Source organism: Somniosus microcephalus, chromosome 19, assembly GCF_052327205.1.
Source record: "Somniosus microcephalus isolate GS21.2 chromosome 19, FLI_Smic_1.0, whole genome shotgun sequence".
Classification (NCBI taxonomy): Eukaryota; Metazoa; Chordata; class Chondrichthyes; order Squaliformes; family Somniosidae; genus Somniosus; species Somniosus microcephalus.
In genome coordinates, this window is record NC_141005.1 from 28,593,621 (window position 1) to 28,619,110 (window position 25,490).

The 25,490-nt window shown below is 47.9% G+C and overlaps 1 protein-coding gene across 1 annotated transcript; it reads left to right on the forward strand.

Annotated features, from left to right (window-relative positions):
- Positions 1–6: 6 nt before the first annotated feature.
- Positions 7–25,490, forward strand: tfip11 (tuftelin interacting protein 11). The gene is made up of 13 exons (XM_085961470.1): positions 7–178; positions 6,453–6,658; positions 8,249–8,408; positions 9,801–9,957; positions 11,274–11,401; positions 12,360–12,518; positions 15,559–16,062; positions 16,659–16,765; positions 18,867–19,035; positions 19,993–20,236; positions 22,508–22,650; positions 22,967–23,132; positions 24,772–25,490. Exons 2-13 carry the CDS (start codon positions 6,459–6,461, stop codon positions 25,125–25,127), a joined length of 2,493 nt encoding a protein of 830 aa, XP_085817596.1. The 5' UTR covers positions 7–178; positions 6,453–6,458; the 3' UTR covers positions 25,128–25,490.

Consider the following 25,490-nt stretch of genomic DNA (forward strand, 5'->3'; position numbering starts at 1 on the left):
AGCCGCGGGCTCCCAGGGCGGAACCTTTGTCCGCACTCGGAGTTTCCCGCCAGCGGAGACCTCTCGCCGGCCCTCGCAAGATGGCGGACACGCTCTGGAAGACAAGTTCCCGAAACTCGATTTAAATCGGCTCCCAATCGAGGGAAACAGCGGCTTTGGCGCCGAGTGAACGAGGGCGGTGAGTGCTGGCCGCTTCGCCGCGGATTTTATTAAAATGGATTTTGCGACCACTAATTCAGATTGTGGGAGCCACACGGGTTAATGTGTCAGCCGAGAGAGAGAGACTGATCCACAGGCCGCTCCGACCCTGTGCCCAGCCCGACACTGCCTACTCAGCACCGACCCTGTGCCCAGCCCGACACTGCCTACTCAGCACCGACCCTGTGCCCACTCAGCACCGACCCTGTGCCCACTCAGCACCGACCCTGTGCCCAGCCCGACCCTGTGCCCACTCAGCACCGACCCTGTGCCCACTCAGCACCGACTCTGTGCCCAGCCCGACCCTGTGCTCACTCAGCACCGACCCTGTGCTCACTCAGCACCGACCCTGTGCTTAGCCTGACCCTGTGCTCACTCAGCACCGACCCTGCGCCCACTCAGCACCGACCCTGTGCCCACTCAGCACCGACCCTGTGCTCACTCAGCAATGACCCTGTGCCCAGCCCGACACTGCCCACTCAGCACCGACCCTGTGCCCAGCCCGACCCTGTGCCCACTCAGCACCAACCCTGTGCTCACTCAGCACCGACCCTGTGCCCAGCCCGACCCTGCGCCCACTCAGCACCGACCCTGCGCCCACTCAGCACCGACCCTGCGCCCACTCAGCACCGACCCTGCGCCCACTCAGCACCGACCCTGTGCCCAGCCCGACCCTGTGCCCACTCAGCACCGACCCTGTGCCCAGCCCGACCCTGTGCCCACTCAGCACCGACCCTGTGCCCACTCAGCACCGACCCTGTGCCCAGCCCGACCCTGTGCTCACTCAGCACCGACCCTGTGCCCAGCCCGACCCTGTGCTCACTCAGCACCGACCCTGTGCCCAGCCCGACCCTGTGCCCACTCAGCACCGACCCTGTGCCCAGCACCGACCCTGTGCTCACTCAGCACCGACCCTGTGCTCACTCAGCACTGACCCTGTGCCCACTCAGCACCGACCCTGTGCTCACTCAGCACCGACCCTGTGCCCAGCCTGACACTGCCCACTCAGCACCGACCCTGCGCCCACTCAGCACCGACCCTGCGCCCACTCAGCACCGACCCTGCGCCCACTCAGCACGACCCTGTGCCCAGCCCGACCCTGTGCCCACTCAGCACCGACCCTGTGCCCAGCCCGACCCTGTGCACACTCAGCACCGACCCTGTGCCCAGCCCGACCCTGCGCCCACTCAGCACCGACCCTGTGCCCACTCAGCACCGACCCTGTGCCCAGCCCGACCCTGCGCCCACTCAGCACCGACCCTGCGCCCACTCAGCACCGACCCTGCGCCCACTCAGCACCGACCCTGTGCCCACTCAGCACCGACCCTGTGCCCAGCCCGACCCTGCGCCCACTCAGCACCGACCCTGCGCCCACTCAGCACCGACCCTGCGCCCACTCAGCACCGACCCTGCGCCCACTCAGCACCGACCCTGCGCCCACTCAGCACCGACCCTGCGCCCACTCAGCACCGACCCTGTGCTCACTCAGCAATGACCCTGTGCCCAGCCCGACTGCCCACTCAGCACCGACCCTGTGCCCAGCCCGACCCTGTGCCCACTCAGCACCAACCCTGTGCTCAGTCAGCACCGACCCTGTGCCCAGCCCGACACTGCCCACTCAGCACCGACCCTGCGCCCACTCAGCACCGACCCTGCGCCCACTCAGCACTGACCCTGCGCCCAGCCCGACCCTGTGCCCACTCAGCACCGACCCTGTGCCCACTCAGCACCGACCCTGTGCCCACTCAGCACCGACCCTGTGCTCACTCAGCACCGACCCTGTGCCCAGCCCGACACTGCCCACTCAGCACCGACCCTGTGCCCAACCCGACCCTGTGCCCAGCCCGACCCTGCGCCCACTCAGCACCGACCCTGCGCCCACTCAGCACCGACCCTGCGCCCACTCAGCACCGACCCTGTGCCCAGCCCGACCCTGTGCCCACTCAGCACCGACCCTGTGCCCAGCCCGACCCTGTGCCCACTCAGCACCGACCCTGCGCCCACTCAGCACCGACCCTGCGCCCACTCAGCACCGACCCTGTGCCCAGCCCGACCCTGTGCCCACTCAGCACCGACCCTGCGCCCACTCAGCACCGACCCTGTGCCCAGCCCGACCCTGCGCCCACTCAGCACCGACCCTGCGCCCACTCAGCACCGACCCTGTGCCCAGTCCGACCCTGTGCCCACTCAGCACCGACCCTGCGCCCACTCAGCACCGACCCTGTGCCCAGCCCGACCCTGCGCCCACTCAGCACCGACCCTGCGCCCACTCAGCACCGACCCTGCGCCCACTCAGCACCGACCCTGCGCCCACTCAGCACCGACCCTGTGCCCAGCCCGACCCTGTGCTCACTCAGCACCGACCCTGTGCCCAGCCCGACCCTGTGCTCACTCAGCACCGACCCTGTGCCCAGCCCGACCCTGTGCCCACTCAGCACGACCCTGTGCCCAGCCCGACCCTGTGCTCACTCAGCACCGACCCTGTGCCCAGCCCGACCCTGTGCTCACTCAGCACCGACCCTGTGCCCACTCAGCACCGACCCTCTCAGCACCGACCCTGTGCTCACTCAGCACCGACCCTGTGCCCAGCCCGACCCTGTGCCCACTCAGCACCAACCCTGCGCCCACTCAGCACCGACCCTGCGCCCACTCAGCACCGACCCTGCGCCCACTCAGCACCGACCCTGTGCCCAGCCCGACCCTGTGCCCAGCCCGACCCTGTGCACACTCAGCACTGACCCTGTGCCCACTCAGCACCAACCCTGTGCCCAGCCCGACCCTGCGCCCACTCAGCACCGACCCTGTGCCCAGCCCGACCCTGCGCCCACTCAGCACCGACCCTGCGCCCACTCAGCACCGACCCTGCGCCCACTCAGCACCGACCCTGTGCTCACTCAGCACCGACCCTGTGCCCAGACCGACCCTGTGCCCACAAAGCACCGACCCTGTGCCCAGCCCGACCCTGCGCCCACTCAGCACCGACCCTGTGCCCACTCAGCATCGACCCTGTGCCCAGCCCGACCCTGTGCCCACTCAGCACTGACCCTGTGCCCAGCCTGACCCTGTGCCCACTCAGCACTGACCCTGTGCCCAGCCCGACACTGCGCCCACTCAGCACCGACCCTGTGCCCAGCCCGACCCTGCACCCACCCTGTGCCCACTCAGCACCGACCCTGCGCCCACTCGGCGCCCGACCCTGTGCCCACTCGGCACCGACCCTGCGCCCACTCGGCACCGACCCTGCGCCCACTCGGCACCGACCCTGCGCCCACTCGGCACCGACCCTGCGCCCACTCGGCACCGACCCTGCGCCCACTCAGCACCGACCCTGCGCCCACTCAGCACCTACACTGTGCCCAGGCCGACACTGCTCACCCAGCACCAATACCCACCCTGAGCCTGTGCCCATTCCGACACTGTGTTCACTCAACACCGATACTATGTTAACTCAACACCGACACTGTGTCCAGCCCGACCCGTGCCCAGTCCACACCCAGCCCAATCCATGCCCAGCACACACCCACCCCGGCGCATGCCCACCCCACACCCTGCCTGACCCGTGCCCATCCTGCCCAACCCGTGCCCACCCCACACCCAGCCTGACCCGTGCCCACCCCACACCCAGCCTGACCCGTGCCCACACCCAGCCCGACCTGTGCCCACCCCACACCCAGCCTGACCCGTGCCCACCCCACACCCAGCCCGACCCGTGCCCACCCCACACCCAGCCTGACCCGTGCCCACACCCAGCCTGACCTGTGCCCACCCCACACCCAGCCTGACCCGTGCCCACCCCACACCCAGCCTGACCTGTGCCCACCCTATGCCCACCAGGGGTCGCTGGTTATTATCAGGAGTAGGATCCCTCAATAATCTAGGAGCGGCTGACATCAATGAACCCTGCATAATCCTGGAATCGAATTTGGGACCTTTCTGGTCTGCATGACTCTGCAACCAAATGCCTTAACCAGATCCGGGGTTTGTTTTGGGGTAAATTTTAGTAACAAAAGGCAGAGTTTGCACTTTGAATTCAAGTAAACTGCTCTTGATGGGCTTGAGAACAGAGTAATTGCACAGACACCACCAGTAGTATGGAGTGGACCCACTCCAACTGGATTATTTACAGTCCGGCAATTCTACTGTTTCACTGAAGGTCTAAAGGAAATATGATTTATGCAGTGAAGTTGGCAAGTGCTGCATTGTTTCAGTTGTCATTCTTCAGATGAGGCGATAAACTGAAACCTCGTTTGGCTGTTCCTGTGGTTAAAATAGATGTAAAAGATCTCATGACACTGTTAGAAGTTTGCTTTAAATATTTCCTCGCGGAGAGTGATGATGGTCACTCCTGTAAGTGGTCTGAATGTCTTATGTTCAAGAGTGTGGCTATCCTGCCCAATATGTAATTATACAATAGCATAACATTGGGGTGTAACAACAGTGGCCCCTTGCGATCTGAACTTGATATCATCTCTTTCTCATGTGCCATCTCCAATCTTTTTTGAAAGCGGACTGAAACGCTTGGTGATACAAGGCTAGTTAGAAACCATACAGGGGAACAGTCAAAGCAAATTGCACTTACTTAACTCAATCGCACTGCCCCCCCCCCCCCACTCAAAAATGTGGAGTAAAAATAATAAATCTTGCACCCTTTCCCTTCTATAGTCTGGTTGACTTATTTTTGGCATTGCCTTTCTTTCTAGGCTACTTGTAACTCCAGACCTACACCTTGCACTCTCTTGTTAAAAGTTTGACTGCCCATGTGTCCCTTTGCCCTTTTTTCTCTGTATTCCCAGCCAGGGGATTATAAAATATAGCTGGGAGTGAACTTTCTTTTAGTTCATTACTGAACGTGACCTGGTCATGTACTGCTTGCAACTCCGAACCAAGAAGCTCCTTTTATTAAAGATTAAAAAGAAATTCTTCATCCGAACCCAAATTATTAACATATCTGTCTGCCTCAGATGCTGAATGATCAGCATTGCATTTCTAGCAATTTCTGTTTTATTTCAGATTACAACCTTTCATGATTTGCTTTTTATTTTGATAAATATCTGACCGTATTTTGGAATAGCAAAAAATGATCAGTCTCTGGGTTCAGATAGTACAGCAAAAGGGAAGTTTGAGCTGAGGTCGGTAGGTTTGAACATGCAGGTGTTTTTGTGATGGACCGCTGTTGCCACCATGTCAAGATGTAACGAGTGGTGTGCCACAGGGATCAGCGCTGGGGCCTCAACATTTTACAATTTATATAAATGACTTGGATGAAGGGACCAAAGATATGGTTGCTAAATTTGCTGATGACTCAAAGATAGGTAGGAAAGTAAATTGTGAAGAGGATATAAGGAGGCTACAAAGGGATATAGATAAGTTAAGTGAGTGGGCAAAGATCTGGCAAATGGAGTATAATGTGGGAAAATGTGAAGTTGTCCATTTTGGCAGGAAGAATAAAAAAGAAGCATATTATCTAAATGGTGAGAGATTGCAGAGCTCTGAGATGCAGAGGGATCTGGGTGTCCTAGTGCATGAATTGCAAAAGGTTACTATGCAGGTACAGCAAGTAATTAGGAAAGCTAATAGAATGTTATCGTTTATTGCGAGGGGAATTGAATACAAAAGTAAGGAGGTTATGCTTCAGTTATACAGGGCATTGGTGAGACCACATCTGGAGTACTGTGTACAGTATTGGTCTCCTTATTTAAGGAAGGATGTAAATGCGTTGGAAGAAGTTCAGAGAAGGTTTACTAGACTAATACCTGGAATGGGCGGGTTGCCTTATGAGGAAAGGTTGGACAGGCTAGGCTTGTATCTGCTGGAGTTTAGAAGAATAAGAGGTGACTTGATTGAAACATATAAGATCCTGAGGGGCCTGGACAGGGTGGATGTGAAGAGGATGTTTCCTCTTGTGGGAGAATCTAGAACTAGGGGTCACTGTTTAAAAATAAGGGGTCGCCCATTTAAGACAGAGATGAGGAGAATTTTTTTCTCACAGAGGGTCGTGAGTCTTTGGAACTCTCTTCCTCAGAGGGCGGTGGAAGCAGAGTCTTTGAATATTTTTAAGGCAGAGTTAGATAGATTCTTGGTAAGCAAGGGGGTGAAAGGTTATCGGGGGTAGGCAGGAATGTGGAGTAATCGGATCAGCCATGATCTTATTGAATGGCGGAGCAGGCTCGAAGGGCCGAGTGGCCTACACCTGCTCCTAATTTGTATGTTCATATGTTTATTGTTGCCCTGTTCTACTTTTTATTATCTTGCAGGCCAAAATGTCAATGTCACATCTGTACGGGAAAGACAAGGATGACGATGAGGTGGAGATGGAGCGGTTTGAGATTTCAGACTGGGACTTGGAAAACGAGTTCAACCCCGACCGTGTGCGCCACCGACAGACAAAGGAGGATGCGATCTATGGCATGTGGGCTGAGAATGACTCTGATGATGAGAGGCCAAGCTTTGGGGGAAAACGGTAATCCAGCGCATTGTATGTAGGAACTGCCAACACTTACTTGTCAACAAATGATGAGATCTGGCTTCTTTTTTTCTCTCCTTGCCTCCTGCTCCTGAAGGAACTGAATATTCCTGGGTGCTGTTTTATGAGTACCATCAGCTTTCTGCTAGCTTGAATAAGTGTCTGTTCCTCCATGTGTGATCCTAGACAGTGAAGATTGGCAGGATTCTTGTATTTGTTCACCTTGGCACAGCCTAAGATTAAACCTGTGATCAAACCTCTGACTTTCCTGGACTGTATGGCTCAGCTACTCACAATCTTAACCAGTTGAGCCATTAGAGTTTTAAAGCTCCTGTTTTATCAGACAACTTATTTATACACCTCAGCTTCTTTGCTGAGTTACGTTGATGCACTCAGATAACCCTGCTGTGTAAGAAATGAATGCACTTGCCCCTGTCCTGGCTGAGATCAGTTAACTTAGCCAGGGCAGAAGTAGGGACATATTTTTCAATTTCTCATTTGTTGGGTTATTTTGTTACCTCTTAGATTCTCCTATCCATGCCTTGTACTATTTCCTTGTTACAAGGCTGTCCAGGTAATCTGTTTCAGACGTCCTTCCATACTACTTTGTAACCAGCAGCTGCGAGGGGTTGAAGCATCCCAACTGACTTGGCCACCATTTAACATTTTTTATTTCAAATATTTTGCCACTGTTGGTGTTGGGATTTAGGCTCACTGTTTATCTCTGGCCAAAATCTGAAGCTGGCCATGTGGAGAATTTTGGGCGCAAGGCTGTGCTCCGCCGCTCAGTGGCACCGGTTGTCACTGCACCGGTACAATTTGTTAATGGAACAATCGTGTCTGTGTGCTGTGGTATGAGTAAAGAGCCAGCGGTACTGGTGGTGTTTGTCACTGGGGAGGACAGTAAGACCTCAGTAATCCACCTGTAACAGCTCATGGTTTTTTTTGACAATTATCTAACTCAATAAACAGCTCTGTTGGAATGGACGATATATCTTCTTAGGCAGTCCCTCAGAACCGAGGATGACTTGCTTCCACATTAAAAATGAGTTCGCAGGTGACTGATGAGTCCAGTGCGCAACCTACAGTCTTTGTCACAGGTGGGACAGACGGTGATTGAAGGGGCGGGTGGGTGGGGTGCTTGGGTTGACGTGCGCTTAGCTTCTGCTTGCTCCCGGTGAAGAGACTCGAGGTGTTCGGCGCCTTCCCAGATGCTTCTCCTCCACTTTGTGCGGTCTTGGGCCAGGGATTCCCAGGTGTCAGTGGTTCTAGTGACTAGGATGATATATAGATGTTTGTTCACTGGTCAGAATGTGTTAATTACTGGTCCTCAGCAACCCTGCTAGGTGGATGCAATTGCAGCTTCACTAATTATTCAGAAATTCAACTGATTTATCTTTTGGCGAGCCAGGCAATATTTATGTAGAACCTTTGTTCAGGTTCCTATGTGTTTGCTGTCCTGATTCCCTGGTGTCCTAGCCTACTAGCTGTACATTGGAGTTAAAGAACTGCAGTTAGCTTTTTGAATACAGCTGTGCAATAACTTTGCTGTATCTAAACTTGGTGATATCTGTGTTGTTTCCATAGTTCCAAAGATTACACAGCTCCAGTTAATTTCATCAGCGCTGGACTCCGTCGACCTGCAGCTGAGGAAAATGAGGAAGAGAAGGACTCTGATGCTTCTGACGAAGAGACAGTTAAACGAGAAGAGTTTCCAAAAGACTTTGCGCCAAAGAAACTGAAAACGGTAAGTATTCAGTCAATACTTAGCAAGGGTCTGGGCTTGCCTTTGGCTAACTGCTCTTCAGTGTTGAATCATCAGACCCCAACCAAGAGACTACCCTTTTATGAAAAGGCATGGTGGAAGTGATGGGTTAGCTACCATCCTGTGGCTCAAGGCAGGAGCATTCAGTAATACTTTCAGCAACGGTTTTATGCTATCTGAACATTTACCTTTGGAAAAAACATTTTTTTAAAGTTTGTACTTAAAGTGCAAGGAAAATTTCACATCAAATTCTGTGAATTTTAATCATGTTCTTTGAGATGTGCCAGTGGGATTTATTTTTTCCTGCCCTGATAATTCTATGTAAATATACTATTTTTACAGATGCCTGCAGTAATCATACATGGATAGGAATGTTATACCATGTAATGCATAACATATTATTGTGCCTTCCTGGTAAAGTTTCACATCTAAGTTATTAACTGTTCAATTTTTACTTCAGTCAGGAGATAGAGTGATTAGAGGATCTGTGCATTGTTTTGTTTATATTGAGAATTCAAAAACAATGATTCTGTTTACAGGACATGCATTCATTATTCACTGTAAAAATCTAAATGTATATTTAGTCAGGTTGTAAAAGTATTTGAGTTTGTTCCAAAACTAAATAAATTTAAGAAGTTTTTTGAGACAAAGTTTCACAAACTGTTGTCAGCTGTTTGTTTACATCAGAGAAATTGGAATACCGCTTGTGCTTTATTTGTTTTTATAGAGAATTTGGAAACCATTATTGTTTACCGAAATAGTTGGTTATGCATGCTGACTAGCTATTTATCCAGCTTGGTTGAGTAAAACATTAAATACTTACTTTCCAGGAACCAAACTAATATACTTGCCTTACATCTCTGGGCAGAACCTTTGTACATTTCTTTCAAAAATCTTTCACTGGAGATGCGTATTCCTCCTCCACTTCCAACAGTTCTTCTCCCCCGCCCCCCCCCATAAAGACTGATTGATGCTCCTCCAGATTTGGTTTGGAGACGTCAGGTTTTCTTTATCTACAGGAAACTTTCTGGTATCTGGCACTGACGGGACCGAGCTGGTACCGGTCGATCAACACTGCCGGAGAAACCAGCGCTAATGTTAAAACATACGGAGCTTCTGAGCTCCGTATCTAGCAACAAACCCTGTTGCTTAGCAACAGCTTCAAAACAGTCGGCGCAGCTTGCAAGCGTCTCTGTAACTAAGCAACAGCTTCAGCTAGACGCTTGCAGAGCCAGGAATGGAGAAAAAAAGCAACGAAAAGTAAAAAAAGTTATCTGAACCGACTCCTGAATTTTGCCGGTGGATAGAGCATTCCGGAGATTTAACCTCCGTTTAAACGAAGGTTTCCTGTAATAATTACTTTTATATTCACAGGGTGGCTTTTTCAAATCTAGTTCGAAAGGATTCACAGGAGGCCATCGATCAAACCAGGAAATTGGCACCTGGGAAAAACACACCAAAGGGATCGGACAGAAACTGCTGCAGAAGATGGGTTACGTACCTGGGAGAGGCCTTGGGAAGAACGCACAAGGTACAGTTATCAGAAAGTTTACTAGTAATCTTAAATGACAAATCTCTGTAAGCAACTCATTCTACAAAAGGTATCGAGTTCACTGGTAAAGGTTGGCACGGGCTGAACCTATCCTCTGGGCTCCCATGCAGGTCCCTATGTGTGAAAGTGCTGTTCTTCTGATGAATGCTGATACTCCAGTGGAGTATTTTGCACTGAGGGATGACCCATGTAGGAACAATCACTATTTAATATATCAAGTTAACAATAGATGAAAGAGCCAAATGTCCACCAATGTTGACAGTTCCTTGAATTTCCAGACAATGCAGGTAGATTTTCAACTGGTGTTGCAGATCGGCCGCCCATTGTAGAAACAACCCCATTGCCATTAAAATCAATCTATCCCATGGTGTGCACTTGAATCCAGAAAGTCTGTCAACCTCTGGCTGCAATCAATAGAAATGTGTGGATGGGTTTAGTGATCAGTTTCTCGGATTTGTAGACACTTTGTGACTGGATGAAAAACTGGGTTAGACATGGACCTCTGACCTCTAGGACCTGGGACCTGTCGGGATAAAAGTCTTCTCTATCTGCTGGCTGTAAGCATGATTTTGTTCAGTAAGGGTATCAAGGGATATGGAGCAAAGGTTGGTAAGTAGAATTGAGGTACAGGTCAGCCATGATCTAATTGAATGGCGGAACAGGCTTGTGGTGCTGAATGGCCTACTCCTGCTCCTATGTCCTGACTGAGCTGCCTTAAAGCTGGTGCGCCTTCTTGTGCCAGGCAGTGGGTAATAAATAGTGATCACAGATAGCAGTACCTGGTTACAGTCTGCAAGTCCCACATGAGGAAGATTTGTGTTTTAACAAAGAGCAGGGTGACGTTTCTGTGTATTTGTTTTGCTGTTGAAAATAAACCAAATTCTGGAAGGCTTTTTGAAAACATTTATAAACACAGGATTCCCTTACAAACTCTCAGATCTGTGTACCAGAATGTGATGGGTTGAGTAGCCATGAGAAATCCACTTGGGAACATCTAGAACATGCGTAACATGCATCTTCGAGTATATATTTTTGACCATGTACCGTCTACTCTATTATGGCTCCATCTATTTAATCTCCTGAGAAAAGGTTAAATTCATCCCTGCGACCGCCGGCCCCCTCCCAATCTAACCTTGTATCCTTCACTGTACACCCGAAACAAGTCGCCTTCCTTGGCATAGCAATTCCATTGTTTCGTCAGCTCTGAGCCATCCCATTCCATCTTCTGCCCCAGTTTGTATATTTAGGAGGTGAGCAGCCATGTCGGTGGTTACATCATTTCTATTACTGTGCAGGTATTGTGGCTCCAATTGAGGCAAAGATGAGGAGGGGCAAAGGTGCAATTGGTGCTTATGGGTCTGAGCGGACGGAACAGTCACTGAAGGATTTTCCCGTTGTTGACTCGGATGAAGAGGCTGACGAGGTTTGGAATGATAAGACTCTAGACCTGTTGTTGTAGTTGGGTTTTTTTAAACACGCCACCCCCATCTTTTCCCTTTTCTACCCCTCTTCTAGTTGGGGATGGTTCAACAGGTGGTTATTTCAATCCTGATCTTGCCTCCATTCACACACACGCACTCCTGAGCATGGATCACTGGTAACCAATTAGGATAAGAAACCCTGAATGATTTCTTCCCCCCCCCCCCCCAGCCCAGAAGCATCGAGGACCAGTTGTGGTGCCTCTACAGCTACTTTGCCTGAGAATCGAACTTCTTTTGGTCTGTATGCTTCATGCTACACTGGTGAGTAAAGGGACTGCTAGTAATGGGATACTGTACTTCCATTAATTTTGGCAGTTGGACCAATGTCTCGCCCATTTCCCAATAAAGTAACTTCAGCTAATAGATTGGGGGGACATAGTTGGAGCAGTGCCTCCCCTAGATGCCCATTTCTAGCCAGCTGACTACCGAACAACATGCGTATCTGTTTTCAGAAGCCACAGCTCGGACTATTCACTGAAAGGCGAAGTGTGGCAGTAGAAACCCTGCATTATCCCAGTAACATTGTCTGTAAAATTCATGCCTCCCTTTTCGAGAAGGATTATGCACTGCTGAGCTGACAGAGCCTCTGTGTCACAACTTTTTATTTTCTTCCCTCCACCCTGGTCTCTCTGCCGAGGGCATTGGCTGGCGTCCTGCTCCCAGGCTTCTGCCAAAGTCAGGTTGGCGCACCCTTTGCCCCCCTCCCTAGTTTGATTGTCCGCCTCACGACACATTGAGCCACTGCTTGGTGCCTCCTGCCCAGATGGATGTGGTAGTTCATTGAGTTGGGATTCACATGAGGGGCCCTTTGAGGTTGAAGACAGTTGAAGGCCTGTTTTATAGTCTGTAAATAATGCGGGGCAGTCAGGACCCAGTGACTGATTAACCGTCTGTGTTCAGGAGTTTCAGAAGGAGATGAGCCAGTGGCGGAAGGATCCCACAGGTGGGAAGAAGAAACCCAAGTACAGCTACAAGACCGTGGAGGAGCTGAAGGCGAAGGGAGCAACTAGCCTGGGCAGGAAAATGGCTGCCCCACAGGCAGAACTCTCACAGGTCAAGGTGCGTGGAGAAGGGCTTTCCCCTCATCTGCAGACATTTAGAAATTTCCACATACAATTTTGAACTCATTAGTCCGTGTCTTTTAAGGCAGCTCTCACTGAATTCAGGGCAGGTTGGGTAATTGCCACACACAACATCAAGGGATTTATAAAACACTTGACAGTCTCAGGCTAAAAGTGCTGGTTTACAAAATAAAATGCTAATGTTGTGGCAGATTTACCACCCAGCACCCAGTGGCTTTTAACCTGAATGACTGTCTGTGTCCGAGGTTTCAGAAGGAGATGAGCAGAAATTAATTTTTGTTTATTACTGCAGCATAACACTATGCCCCTCAGTATATTTATTCTGCCAAGCTGCATATTTCAGTGACGTAAGGGTTCCCTGCTTGACCTGCGACCCACTATCCCAGATATTTTGCATGTGAGGTCAAGTAGAAAGCATGTGCTTGCCCATGGAAACTGATTTTTGTAGACAGCATGAATAAAGAATATTGGGAGTCATCGGAATTGTAATAAGGGGAACAAAGTTATTTATCGCCCTACAGTAGGTCGGGAAAATACCATGTATTTATTTTCCAGGATGTTCATCAAAAAACATACATTTAACAATCTCTTTAGAGGTTTCTTAAAAACATTTCCCAAATTCTTTCAGTGCGGATGTGAACTCCTCTCCCACTTGCACATTCCAGCATCCCCTTGCAACAGCGTAACTTCCAACAGTGAGAGCAATGCCACATGAGATCTGCTATCCTGTGTTTCAAACTAAAAATAATGACAGCATCCATTACACTTCAGATGTTACAATCCAAAGTGCCAAACCTATTTTAAAAAAGGAAGCTGTGCTGTTTTTTTTTACCTGGCCTGTCAATCTACAAACTTTCTTCACCAAACCACACATTAAACTCTGATTGCTCTTAGGTCCTCTTTATACCATTTCTCCACACATAACCTGAGTGGTGACCTTATAGGACCATGCTAGCTTAAGCCCCACTGTGCACAAACTACATGTGAGCAATGCCACGGGAGGTCAGTTAGTATTTAAAAGTTGAGTGAATTTGATTGGTCCTTCGTGTTGTGTCCCTTCTAGCAATCTGATTGATTGTTGGTCGACACATGACCATTAGGCACTATAGTTTTGCCCTCTGCTATTCCATGGCACCATCCCCATGAGTCAGTATTGCAGCACGCCTGAAAGGAGCTGTAGGCAGGCTGCGGCTGCAGCTGACCGGTGCGGTCACTGGCTGTGCCAACGCTGTGATGTATGCAAGCAGCAGGTGTCTTCACAGCAGCTGGCACAGCTTTGCATACGGCTTTCTATTGACCCTGAAGCTGCAAAGACAGTTCCTTACAATCATTGTCAGCTAAGTGCCACGGTGCCTACAAATATGGTTGGTGGCATCTTGATGGGTGGGACAATGGGGCTTTTCTGGCTGATAACCCTGGCATGCTGCTTTCATGCCATATAAAGCATGATAAACTCTGATTGGGTGGTTCGAACCACCCAGCATAATGATCAGTTAGGCCTTCCCATCGAGTGCCAACGAGCCTGCTGTCGCAACCTACCTTCAGAGCTGGAGCCTCTGCTTGCATTAAGCATCTGCCGAAGGTCTGGTTACCTCTGTCTGCAGATGTTGATTTGCATGTGCTGGCAGATTGGAAGAGAGCACCTGTCATGCAGCCTTACCTGCCTGGCATCGGTTCGTTGGTCGTCCTCCTCGTCTAAGCATTGGAAAATCCACGAATGACAGTAATAATGCTGGAGAGAAAAGAAAACAACTGCACAAAGGCTCACGAGAGCCTAAGTGCCAGCAGGAAATAAAACTTGGAAAACAAAAGAAAAGTTGTTGAATAAATCTTCTTTCTGACCCTTGAAACGTGATTCCATAACCTGCTCAGTGCCCAGCAATCCTGCGTGTCTACGTATATGGATAGTAATTAGCACCCTGTGTAAATGCTGGAAAGTAATACAGGTGGTGTTACTGTAACATTTCTGCAACATTATCATATTTGTAAGCTGCCACCTGTTGCAGGAGGGTGCTTCCCGTGTTTGTCTGTTTGCTAGAAATGTGTGTGATGCGGAAAGGCGGTGGAGACCCAGCGTTGCCCCCTTTCCCATGCTAGTGTGCTGCTTGAACTCGTGCACATGGGAGGCAACGGCAGGGGAATCGGCCCGCATATGCTAAACAGCGAACTGTGCCACAGGGTCTGGATTACCTATGAGGAGTGTCCTAAGTCAGAAATCAGCTCACTTTAATGATCCTTTTCAAAGCTTTCCACTAGGGCTCAGGGTATGAGGGTTTTCAGACTGCTAATCTGTCAGTGACTGAGCTACTCACCAGAAGTAGAAGTTACGCTTGTCTCCCCTGACTTATAGCGATTAAAACTTTAACACAGTAAAAAAAATGTTAACTATCTCTGAGGTGGCCACGAATTCTCAATGTTTTTGTTATCAAATGTGCCCAAAAGCTTGGAGTTGGAAGGAGCTAAAAGACAGGTCGACATGCCTCAAGCAATATCTGCTTCCATGAGCAGCTAAATCACATAAATAACAGTAAACACTCTTGTCAAGTAATCTGGTCCTAATATTACAGTAAACTCTTTCGTATCTGGCACCGGGGTGGTGCCGGTTGATTAAAAATTCCGGATAACGGAGAGGTAGGCAATTTTTAACACAAAAAAAATAAAAACCAGTGACTAACTTGGCCACTGCGGGAAACTCGGACTTGGAAAAACAAAAAATGGATGGATTCGGCAAGATTACCGGCTATCTATTTTGCCGGTTATTAAAGAATTCCGGTTGATTAGGCGCTGTTTAAACGAGAGTTTACTGTACCATGATACCAGATTAAGATGACTAAAACATAGTGGACAACTGGTTATGAAATACACCTGCCTGTGTAATTGCATTAGAACATTTGTGTATTGAGCGGTTAAAAGTAGTTAAACTAGTTTCCAAACTAGTTGACAGCTGATTAGTTGGGTAACGACTTTGATAGAAATTGAGCCATTGTGACATTCTAACTATCTAATTCATCATGTAGGTTATAGACATGACGGGAAAGGAGCAGAGAGTCTATTACAGTTACAGCCAGATGAACCAGAAGCATGATATTCCTGATGACACGCAGTCCCCAGTCAAAGATGCCAAGTCAGAGGGCTTCTCCCTCCCAGAGCTGGAACACAATCTGCAGCTGCTGATTGAAATGACTGAGCAGGAGATCATCCAGAATGACCGCCAGCTGCAGTATGAGAGGGACATGGTGGTCAACATCTCCCATGAGAATGAGAAGCTCTCTGAAATCCTCGCCCATGAGGATAAGATCATCGACAAGCTCAGCCACATCTTGCAGATTGTGGAGGACTGCGAGAAGAGGCTGCAGCCCAACTGTGACGATCCACTGACCCTGGAAGAGTGCGCAAAGATTTTTGAGATGCTGCAGGAGAAATACTTTGAGGAGTACAAAATGTTTGACCTGGCAGAACTCTCCATTGCCATCGTATTTCCACTGCTGAGAGAATTCTTTAAGGTCTGGAATCCTTTGCAGGTAAAGACTACCACCATAAAAGTGAGTAATTGTGATGCCCATTATGGTACTGGGTCATGCACATGCGGATGATCGCAAGTTTGATGTGCCCAGTGCCTTTGGGTTTATGAGAGAGGGAAATTGCCCAGTGTTCACACTTCTGATTGTTATCCAGTGTTTATGTTGATGTTGAGTGAGGACAGTCTCCATGGTCGAAAAATCTGGCAACACTCACTGTCAGGATTCACACATGAAGGAGGATCAGTTAAGTGAGACAACAGAGGAATGCCGTCACCTGTGAGTCCATACTTCAGCAAGATCTAATACCTTACCAAGCATAATGAATGCCAGACTGAATATGGCAAATTTCATTCAGCCTCTTTCCTCTCCTTGAGGCCTTGGTAATGTAGTACATTAAATCTTAATTCTAGTGCCTAGGGTCAGTTGCAGCTCCAACAGAGGGGGTGATGCACTACACAGTGGCTGACTTGTCAGGGTCTTTTGATATAGTCACTGCAGACAGTGCGGAAGAGAGGGGTCCATCCCTCATATTGACGAACTGGGCACAAAGTGGGCAAAAGATAGAGTAAACAGTTTTGTTTCTTTCCTTCATTTAGGATAATACATATGGCTTAGAGGTCATGTCCAAGTGGAGGAAACTTCTAGAACGAGACCAGCTGCAACACGGAGGGTGTGATATGTTGACGTTGGACCCCTACCACAGGTAAGAATGAATAATCCAAACTTTCAGACTGATAATTAGAATTGCCGGCGACCTCCAGATTGTGGACCAAACTTGCGCCTGAAGATTGACTGGACTTCACATACTCCTTGTTATAAATCTCATAATTTGTCAAGAAATTACTCATGAAATAACGCTGGACGGCCAGCTGGTGGCGCCGTCCAAGGAGTATAAATACTCGGGCATGGGCCCAGCTTGCCAGGGTCATTTTGTAAGACAAGGAACTAGTGAAGTACAACTAGACCTCCATGTTCTTGCTTTATGCTCAAACCAAGTGCGTAGTGAGTTTTATTACGTCACTCCTCAATTCAGTAGATTAAAGACTCTTATTAATTCAAGCAGCTCCCCAAATTAGCACCAATCCAGATGTTCCAGGTTTGATTCCCCGCTTTGTGCATAGTTGGGCTGCTACAATTAGCTTCAGTGTCCCTGGGCGAGGGAGGAGAAAAGTCAGCCATTGCCCCTACTCCTATTGAGACATGCTGAAAAGTCCCATCAGATAAGGACAGGATGGGGCTCCGCTGTGGTGCCCCTCAGATTCAGATAACCTGTTTGACAGTAGGCTAACACATTAAGAATGGTGACTTGGGAAAGGTACTGGAGAAACCATTCTTTAGCAAGATGTTACGATTTGGCGTTTCTCTCAACACTTAACTCGCGTTCACCTCAGAAAGGCAGTTTCCATAAGCAGACCGAGTCTTGCAAACAGAAACTGCACCATTATCTGTGGAATAGTGCTGCAGAACGAACTGTTACCCATTTCCCTGTCTCCTCTGAGAGGCAGTAAATAGCATGCATCAGGCTGTTCGATCCAGGACAAACCTAATACTGTAGATTTATTTACAAGATGTTACACAGAATCAGAAAGACACAGCAAGAAACTAGTAGTACAATACCCGACTTACACAATACATAAATTATTTCAAAACAAGAGTCAGTCTGAAATTTTTGTACTTTTCAGTAGTTTTTGTCTGAGTCTCTGATAGATGTTACGTGGGAGATGACTCGTGTGAAACACCTTTTTTAGCCCCCTGTAGCTTAGGCAGTGCAAAGCAGGGAACTGAAAGACACCGGAAGACTTGTAAATTAAATTGGGTGACCTGCCTTAAATGTAAAGGTAGGCCCCTGACCAGAAAATCGCTTGAGGAATATAGAGAGTGAACTGTGTATTCTGCTTTTGAAATCACATCTTGTTCTGTTCCTGCATGCCTGTCAATTCGTTTAAACAATGTATAACATGAATTCTTCTCGGATCAAAGTTTCCTTGATGTTTCAGCCATTTAAAATGTAATGAATTAGCCTGTAAGCTCATAGACTTTAATACTTGCCAGCAATTGAAACTAGACGTTTGACAGATGCTTGGCATTTAATTGTCAAATACCAGTTGGCCCTGAGATGACCAACAATTTGATTAGCACCTGGAACCAAACTTCTGGATCCTGGCCCATGTACAGATCAAACGACAACAATTTGTATTTATATATCGCCTTTAACGTAGTAAAACGTCGCAAGGCGCTTCACAGGAGCATTAAAAGACAAAATATTTGACACCGAGCCACATAAGGAGAAATTAGGGCAGGTGACCAAAAGCTTGGTCAAAGAGGTAGGTTTTAAGGAGCGTCTTAAAGGAGGAAAGAGAGGTAGCAAGGCAGAGCGGTTTAGGCAGGGAATTCCAGAGCTTAGGGCCTAGGCAACAGAAGCACGGCCGCCAGTGGAACCAACCCGTGTCTTATAGACACCTGAGCTCCAGTCTCTGTTTTAAAACTTGGTCAAGTGAATTCGGCTTCCACCTTATTGTGAGTTGTTTCAAAGCTGTTCAACATAAAATACAGAATTTTTTCTCTCTTTGACACAAGATTAAAACTGCTTTCATCACACAAGAGTTGGCACCTTGGTGTGTGAGTGAGCGAGAGAGAGAGAGACAGAAAGAAGGGGGAATGAAGGAAGGGTGGGAAAATAGGCTAAAATCGGGGAGAGTCAGACAATGTAAGTTCTTTACAGTGTGTTGGAATATTTGGTCTTTGATGGGCAGAATGAATTTTTCTCGGTTCCTACTTATTTTTCTTTCTCTTTGCATTCGCAGGTTGATGTGGGAGGTGTGGATGCCATATGTCCGTAATGTTGTATCCCAGTGGCCACCCCGGAATTGTGCTCCTATGGTCGATTTCTTGGAGAACTGGATGCCTGTGACCCCTCTCTGGATATTGGACAATATTCTTGAACAACTGATCTTTCCTAAATTACAGCGTGAGGTAGGATTCTCTTAGTACAGTTTGAGATAGGTGAAATAGTCACTTGGGCTGATAAATTCTGGGAATAAGCAATACATTAAAGGTAATTTGTAACATTTTATTAATATTACAAGGCACCTTTGCATATTGACGTTTAACTTTCAAAATTTTCATTTGACAAAGAACAAATAGCTAACCAGAAGAAGGAAAATAAAATGAATAGGGAAAGAAGATGGAGCAGAGAGCAAAGGAAATGCCTGAAACATCCAAACTGAAGGAATGGAAATGAAATAGGAAAAATAGAAGAGGATCAGGGCTGGAGGGAGAAAAGGAGAGACTGGAGAGTCAAACAGAAAGGGAGCACTGTAAAGGGAATGGTAGTCATAAACATAGAAACATAGGAGCAGGAGTAGGCCATTTGGCCCCTCGAGCCTGCTCCGCCATTCAATGCGATCATGGCTGATCATCCAAACTCAGTACCCTGTCGCTGCTTTCTCCCCATATCCCTTGATCCCTTTAGCCTTAAGAAATATATCTAACTCCTTCTTGAATATATTTAATGAATTGGCCTCAACTGCCTTCTGTGGTAGAGAATTCCACAGGTTCACCACTCTCTGGGTGAAGAAATTCCTCCTCATCTCAATCCTAAATGGCTTACCCCTTATCCTTAGACTGTGACCCCTGGTTCTGGACCCCCCCGCCATCGGGAACACCCTTCCTGCATCTAAAGGCACTCTCGATCAACAGGTTCTATCAGGTTGCCAAGAATGTGGTCTTTTTGCAAAACTGATCAGGACCATCAGTAGTCAAGGAACCAGAGAGGCAGGGGAAGGAGGAAATACTGGGGATTGCAAGAACAATTGGCCTTCTGACTACTGCAAAAGCTCTAATACAGCCATCAAGAAAGGAGAACCGCAAGTACATAAGTAACTTCAGCCACTCTTACTCATCAACACAAACTCGGTGTGTTCTTTTTAGGTTGAGAGCTGGAACCCACTGACGGACACAGTCCCAATCCACGCCTGGATTCACCCGTGGCTGCCACTGATGCAGATGCGCCTGGAACCTCTGTATTCACCGATCCGCAACAAGCTTGCAAATGCATTGCAGAAGTGGCATCCCAGTGACTCATCTGCAAAGCTGATCCTGTTGCCCTGGAAGGACGTGTTCACCCCAGGATCCTGGGAAGCCTTCATGTTGAAAAATATTGTTCCAAAGTTAGGTGAGGAAACACATTAACATAATTTATATTGCAACTGGAACAATTCTTGTCCAGGGGAGTTAAAATTACCACCATTGGCTTCGATCCCTGCCACAAAGTCCATTCCCTAGCCACCGACTCCATCCCTCTCCCTGGCCACTGTCTGAGTCTGAACCAAACTATTTGCAACCTTGGTGTCCTATTTGACCCTGAGCTGAGCTTCCGACCCCATGCTCCTCTCCATCACCAAGACCGCCTACTTCCACCTTTGTAACATCGCCCGTCTCCGCCCCTGCCTCAGTTCATCCACTGCTGAAACCCTCATCCATGCTCTTGTTACCTCTAGACTCGACTATTCCAGTGCTCGCCTGGTTGGTCTCCCACCTTGCACCCTTCCTAAACTTGAGCTCATCCCAAAGCTCTGCAGCCCGTATCCTAACTCGCACCAAGACTTGTTCGCACACCACCCCTGTGCTCGCTGATCCAAATTGGCTCCCGGTCCGGCAATGCCTCGATTTTAAAATTCCCATCCTTGTTTTCAAATCCGCCCATGGCCTCGCCCCTCCCTATCTCTGTAATCTCCTCCAGCCCTACAATCCTCCGAGATCTCTGCACTCCTCCAATTCTGGCCACTTGCGCATCCCCGATTTTAATCGCTCCACCATTGGCGGCTGTGCCTTCAGCTGCTTAGGCCCTAAGTTCTGGAATTCCCTCCCTAAACATCTCTCCCTCTCTCTCCTCCTTTAAGACATTCCTTAAAACCTACCTCTTTGACCAAGCTTTTGGTCATCTGTCCTAATAGCTCCTTAACGTGGCTCGGCGTCAAATTTTGTTTGATAGTCACTCCTTGGGTCGTTTTACTACGTTAAAGGAGCTATATAAATGCAAGTTTTTGTTATATATCCAATTCCCTTTTGGAAGTTACTATTGAATCTGCTTCCAGTCAGTGCAATCCAGATCATAACACTTGCTGCGTAAAAAAAATTCTCCTCATCTCCCCTCTGGTTCTTTTGCCATTTATCTTAAATCTGTGTCCTGGTTAATGACCCTCCAGCCAGTGGATAGAGTCTTCCTATTTATGGTTTGTTGCAACTAATTTGAGGATCCCCTATCCCTTGTTGGGTTGAAGAGATACTGCTTTAGGAAACTATCTGCATACATTCCACTGCTAACTTGTCACAATCAGCGGGTCTATGAAGTACTCTCGTTCATCAGGATTCCTTGTACCTATTTGAATTTTTTTTTAGAAGTCCTAGTGAGACTCTAGCTTGAAATAATTTAATTCTGAGTGAGTTACTTTTTTTTTTTTAATTCATTATCTGGATGTGGGTGTTGCTGATGAGCTCAGTATTTATCGCCCATCCCTAGATGCCCTGCGAATGTCCTGGTGGACTGCCTTCTAGAGTGGCTTGCTAGGCCACTTCGGAGGGCAGTTAAGAGTCAACCACTTTGTTGGTTTTGTGTGGGACTGTTGTCACATGTAGACCAGAACGGGTATGGACAGCAGGTTTCCTTTCCTGAAGAACATTAGTGAACCAGCTGGGTTTTTACAACAATCCAACAGCTTCATGGTCACTTTTACTGATACCAGCTTTTTATTGACAGATTTAATTGAAACTGAATTCAAATTCTCAAACTGGGATTGGAGAATCCTCTGGATTATCAGTTCAGGACTCTGGATTACTAGTCCAGTAACATAACCACTGCAGTACCGTACCCCTGCAATTATGGACAGCACCATTTTGGTTTTAGTCCTTTATGTGTGAGTGCTGTCATTACAGCTAAATAGCCAAACTTAACACCTCTTCGACAGCATCTCCCAAACCCGCGACCTCTTCTACCTAGAAGGATAAGGGCAGCAGGCGCATGGGAACACCATCACCTCCAAGTTCTCCTCCAAGTTACACACCATCCTGACTTGGAAATATATCGCCGTTCCTTCATCGTCGCTGGGTCAAAATCCTGGAACTCCCTTCCTAACAGCACTGTGGGAGTACCTTCACCACACGGACTGCAGCGGTTCAAGAAGGCGGCTCACCACCACCTTCTCAAGGGTAATTAGGGATAGGCAATAAATGCTGGCCTTGCCAGCGACGCCCACATCCCAGGAATGAATTTTTAAAAATCTCCTATCTATCTTCAATAATCCCTTAAAAGAATGAGAAAATTAATTTTTAAAATGAAGATGGTTTCGAAGAGAGCCCCTCCAATTGGAAATTTGAAACTGAGTAGTTGTTACTAACCCCTGAGAGGGATATGTTTGACGCTGTGTTTGTTTCTGACCCCTGACAGGGATGTGTTTGACAGAGTTTGTGATCAATCCTCACCAGCAACATATGGACACCTTCCACTGGGTGATGGACTGGGAGGACATGATCTCACCATCCAGCCTCATAGGATTACTTGAGAAAAACTTTTTTGCAAAATGGTTGCAGGTGAGTTTGCAGGCCTCGTGATGATCGAGCTAATATCTGTTAAATTCCTGCTTACCTCTGTCTCTGTGACTACAAACTTTGGCAGCAAAATAGTTGTAGTTTGTTTGCTGCCCATTGGAGTGAATGGGCAGCGTTTGATCCATTAGAATTGTATGCAATAAGGGGATGCAGGAAGTGGTTTATACAATACATTGTCATACAGCCTTATTTCAGCTTCATATACAACTTACATTTATTTTTACTGCTTACTGCAACTGGTAATATGTAACCTTTATTCTCCTCTGAATTCCCCAAATTACCCTTCTCTCCTGTCCAGGTGCTATGTTCATGGCTCAGTAACAGCCCCAATTACGAAGAGATCACTAAATGGTACCTGGGCTGGAAGTCCATGTTTTCTGACCAGGTGTTGGCCCACCCAACAATCAAGGAGAAGTTTAATGAAGCCCTGGACATTATGAACAGGGCTGTCACCTCCACAGTTGGTAAGTGACTCTTGGTTTTATTTCTCCTGGACCTTCTCCAGAAGATGGAGGTGAGAAGAGCAAATATTTGGGAAGGGAGAGAAAAAAGGAGAAATGAAGATCACTGATAGGAAAGGGGGAAAAAATGTGACTGTGTGTAGCAGAGTTCAAGAAAGAAAAAACACGTTTTTTGAAATCCATTGAAAAGGGTATTGGAGAATATTTAAAGTCGTGACCTTGGGACATCCCAACGCACTTTATAGCCAATGAAGTACTTTTGAAGTATAGTCACTTGTAATGTAAGGAAACGCGGCAGCCACTTTGCACACAGCAGGGTCCCACAAACAGCAATGAGATACAGGACCAGATAATGTGTCTTTTCCATGTTGTTGGTTGAGGGATAAATATTAGCTTGGTTAAGTCCCTTTAGTGCTTGTAAAATGCATCTTAAAAACTTTTAAAAGCATTGAACCAACTTAAAGCTGGTTTCCAGTTACCACTCGGAACATGGATTTTTTCATGCGGAGGTGGGATTCCCTAAGGGGATGTCCCACAATAGAGTCATAACGGCACAGAAGGAAGCCATTCGGCCCATCGAGTCTGTGCCGGTTATTGGAGAACTCCCTGCAATGCTGGTAAAACCACACCCTCTCGCCACAAGCCCAGTGCTCCCACACCTCATGACTACACATCACCACTACCACACCTGCCTTGCCCCTTCCAGTGCTGCTACAACTTGAAGCAATCTCAGAATGCCACTCCCCACTCCCCAATACTCCTGCATGCTGTAGCAGCAACCTACCTGCATCCTGGAACACCTTCCCTACCATCTTCCTCTGCACCTCCACTGGGTGTAATTACAGCACGACAAGTTTACATAGGAAGTTTCCAATATAAATGGGAATGAAGAGATTTTACAATGGAAAAGCTGACAGGAAGTGTGCGCAGATATAAGATTTTTAATATATTATAGACATATCGCATCTCCCGGGGCATTAGTGAGGGGTTTATTCAATAAGCTGCTGAGCCATGTAAACCAGGAAAATCCCAGGTTTTATCCCTGTCCTGGGCTGAGTTAGCTGGCCTCAGCCAAGATCGCATTATGGGTACTACAGTTGGTCTCAATGCCTCTGAATTAGTGAGAGGGTCAAAAAGAAATTGACCATGGTGCCTGCTCCTGATCACTATCCAGTGGCCCCTGCTGTGGGGAAGGACAGGACATCTGTAAAGCTCCCTATGATGGAATAGCTTACTATAACACTTAATTTTTGAGGCTTACACATGAAGAATTGCTATTTTGTGAGTTAATAAAAGGCTGTTAGAACCAGTGAAACTGTACCCCAGCAAGAAGGGGAAAAAAATGTTAACTCCATCCATCTTTTCACCATGTTCCTCAGTCCTTTTGCTCTGCAGAAACTGATCTAATTGTCTCTTGAACCCATTTATACTGATCACTTCAGTATAGTTCCCTGTTAATTTATTCTCAGCTCTGTTAGCCTCTGGGTAGAAGAACGTCCTCCTCTTCCTGTTTCACCACTGCTTCCTAATTTTAATGTGTATGCCCAGATATTTAAACCCTTCACCATCGTGTGCAGTTAGCCCAGAGCAATTTTGTCAATCCTTGCCTGAGTTTTTTTTTCATTGTTTTGCTTTCAAACAGGTGGTTACATGCAGCCAGGAGCTCGAGAAAATATTGCCTACCTCACCCACACAGAGCGCCGGAGGGACTTTCAGTACGAGGCAATGCAGGAGCGTCGCGAGGCTGAGAACATGGCACACCGTGGCATTGGAGTCAGCTCCACCTCCATACCAATGAACTTCAAGGACTTGATCCAGGCCAAGGCCGAAGAGCACAATATCGTCTTCATGCCTTTGATGGGCAAACGCCATGAGGGGAAACAGCTCTACACCTTTGGACGGATAGTCATTTACATTGACAGAGGGGTTGTGTTTGTACAGGGGGAGAAAACCTGGGTGCCAACATCACTTCAGAGCCTCATTGACATGGCTAAGTAATATAATATAAACAGGAGGTGCAGAAACCTGCTCTACTCTCCTTTTTCACTCCTTTCTGTTCTATTCTTTCACGCCAGTGACTGCAGTTATACAAGAAGACTTTCATCAACTTATTCGGGGGTGCAGGCGGGTGTGTGGGAAGAGACTTTCACAGTGAGGAGAGACCTTCACCACATTCTGTGTTTATTTGGTTTTTGGTCCCCAAGTGAAAACCTTACTCACTGACTAACTCTAACATTTGGTACTTAATGAGTCAAGTACAGTCCCACTTCGTTACCTGTTGTGTTTTTTTAAACATGTAACACTCTATGTTTATTTTAATATGTTTATTTATGAACAATAAACCCTGATGTCATAACAGTA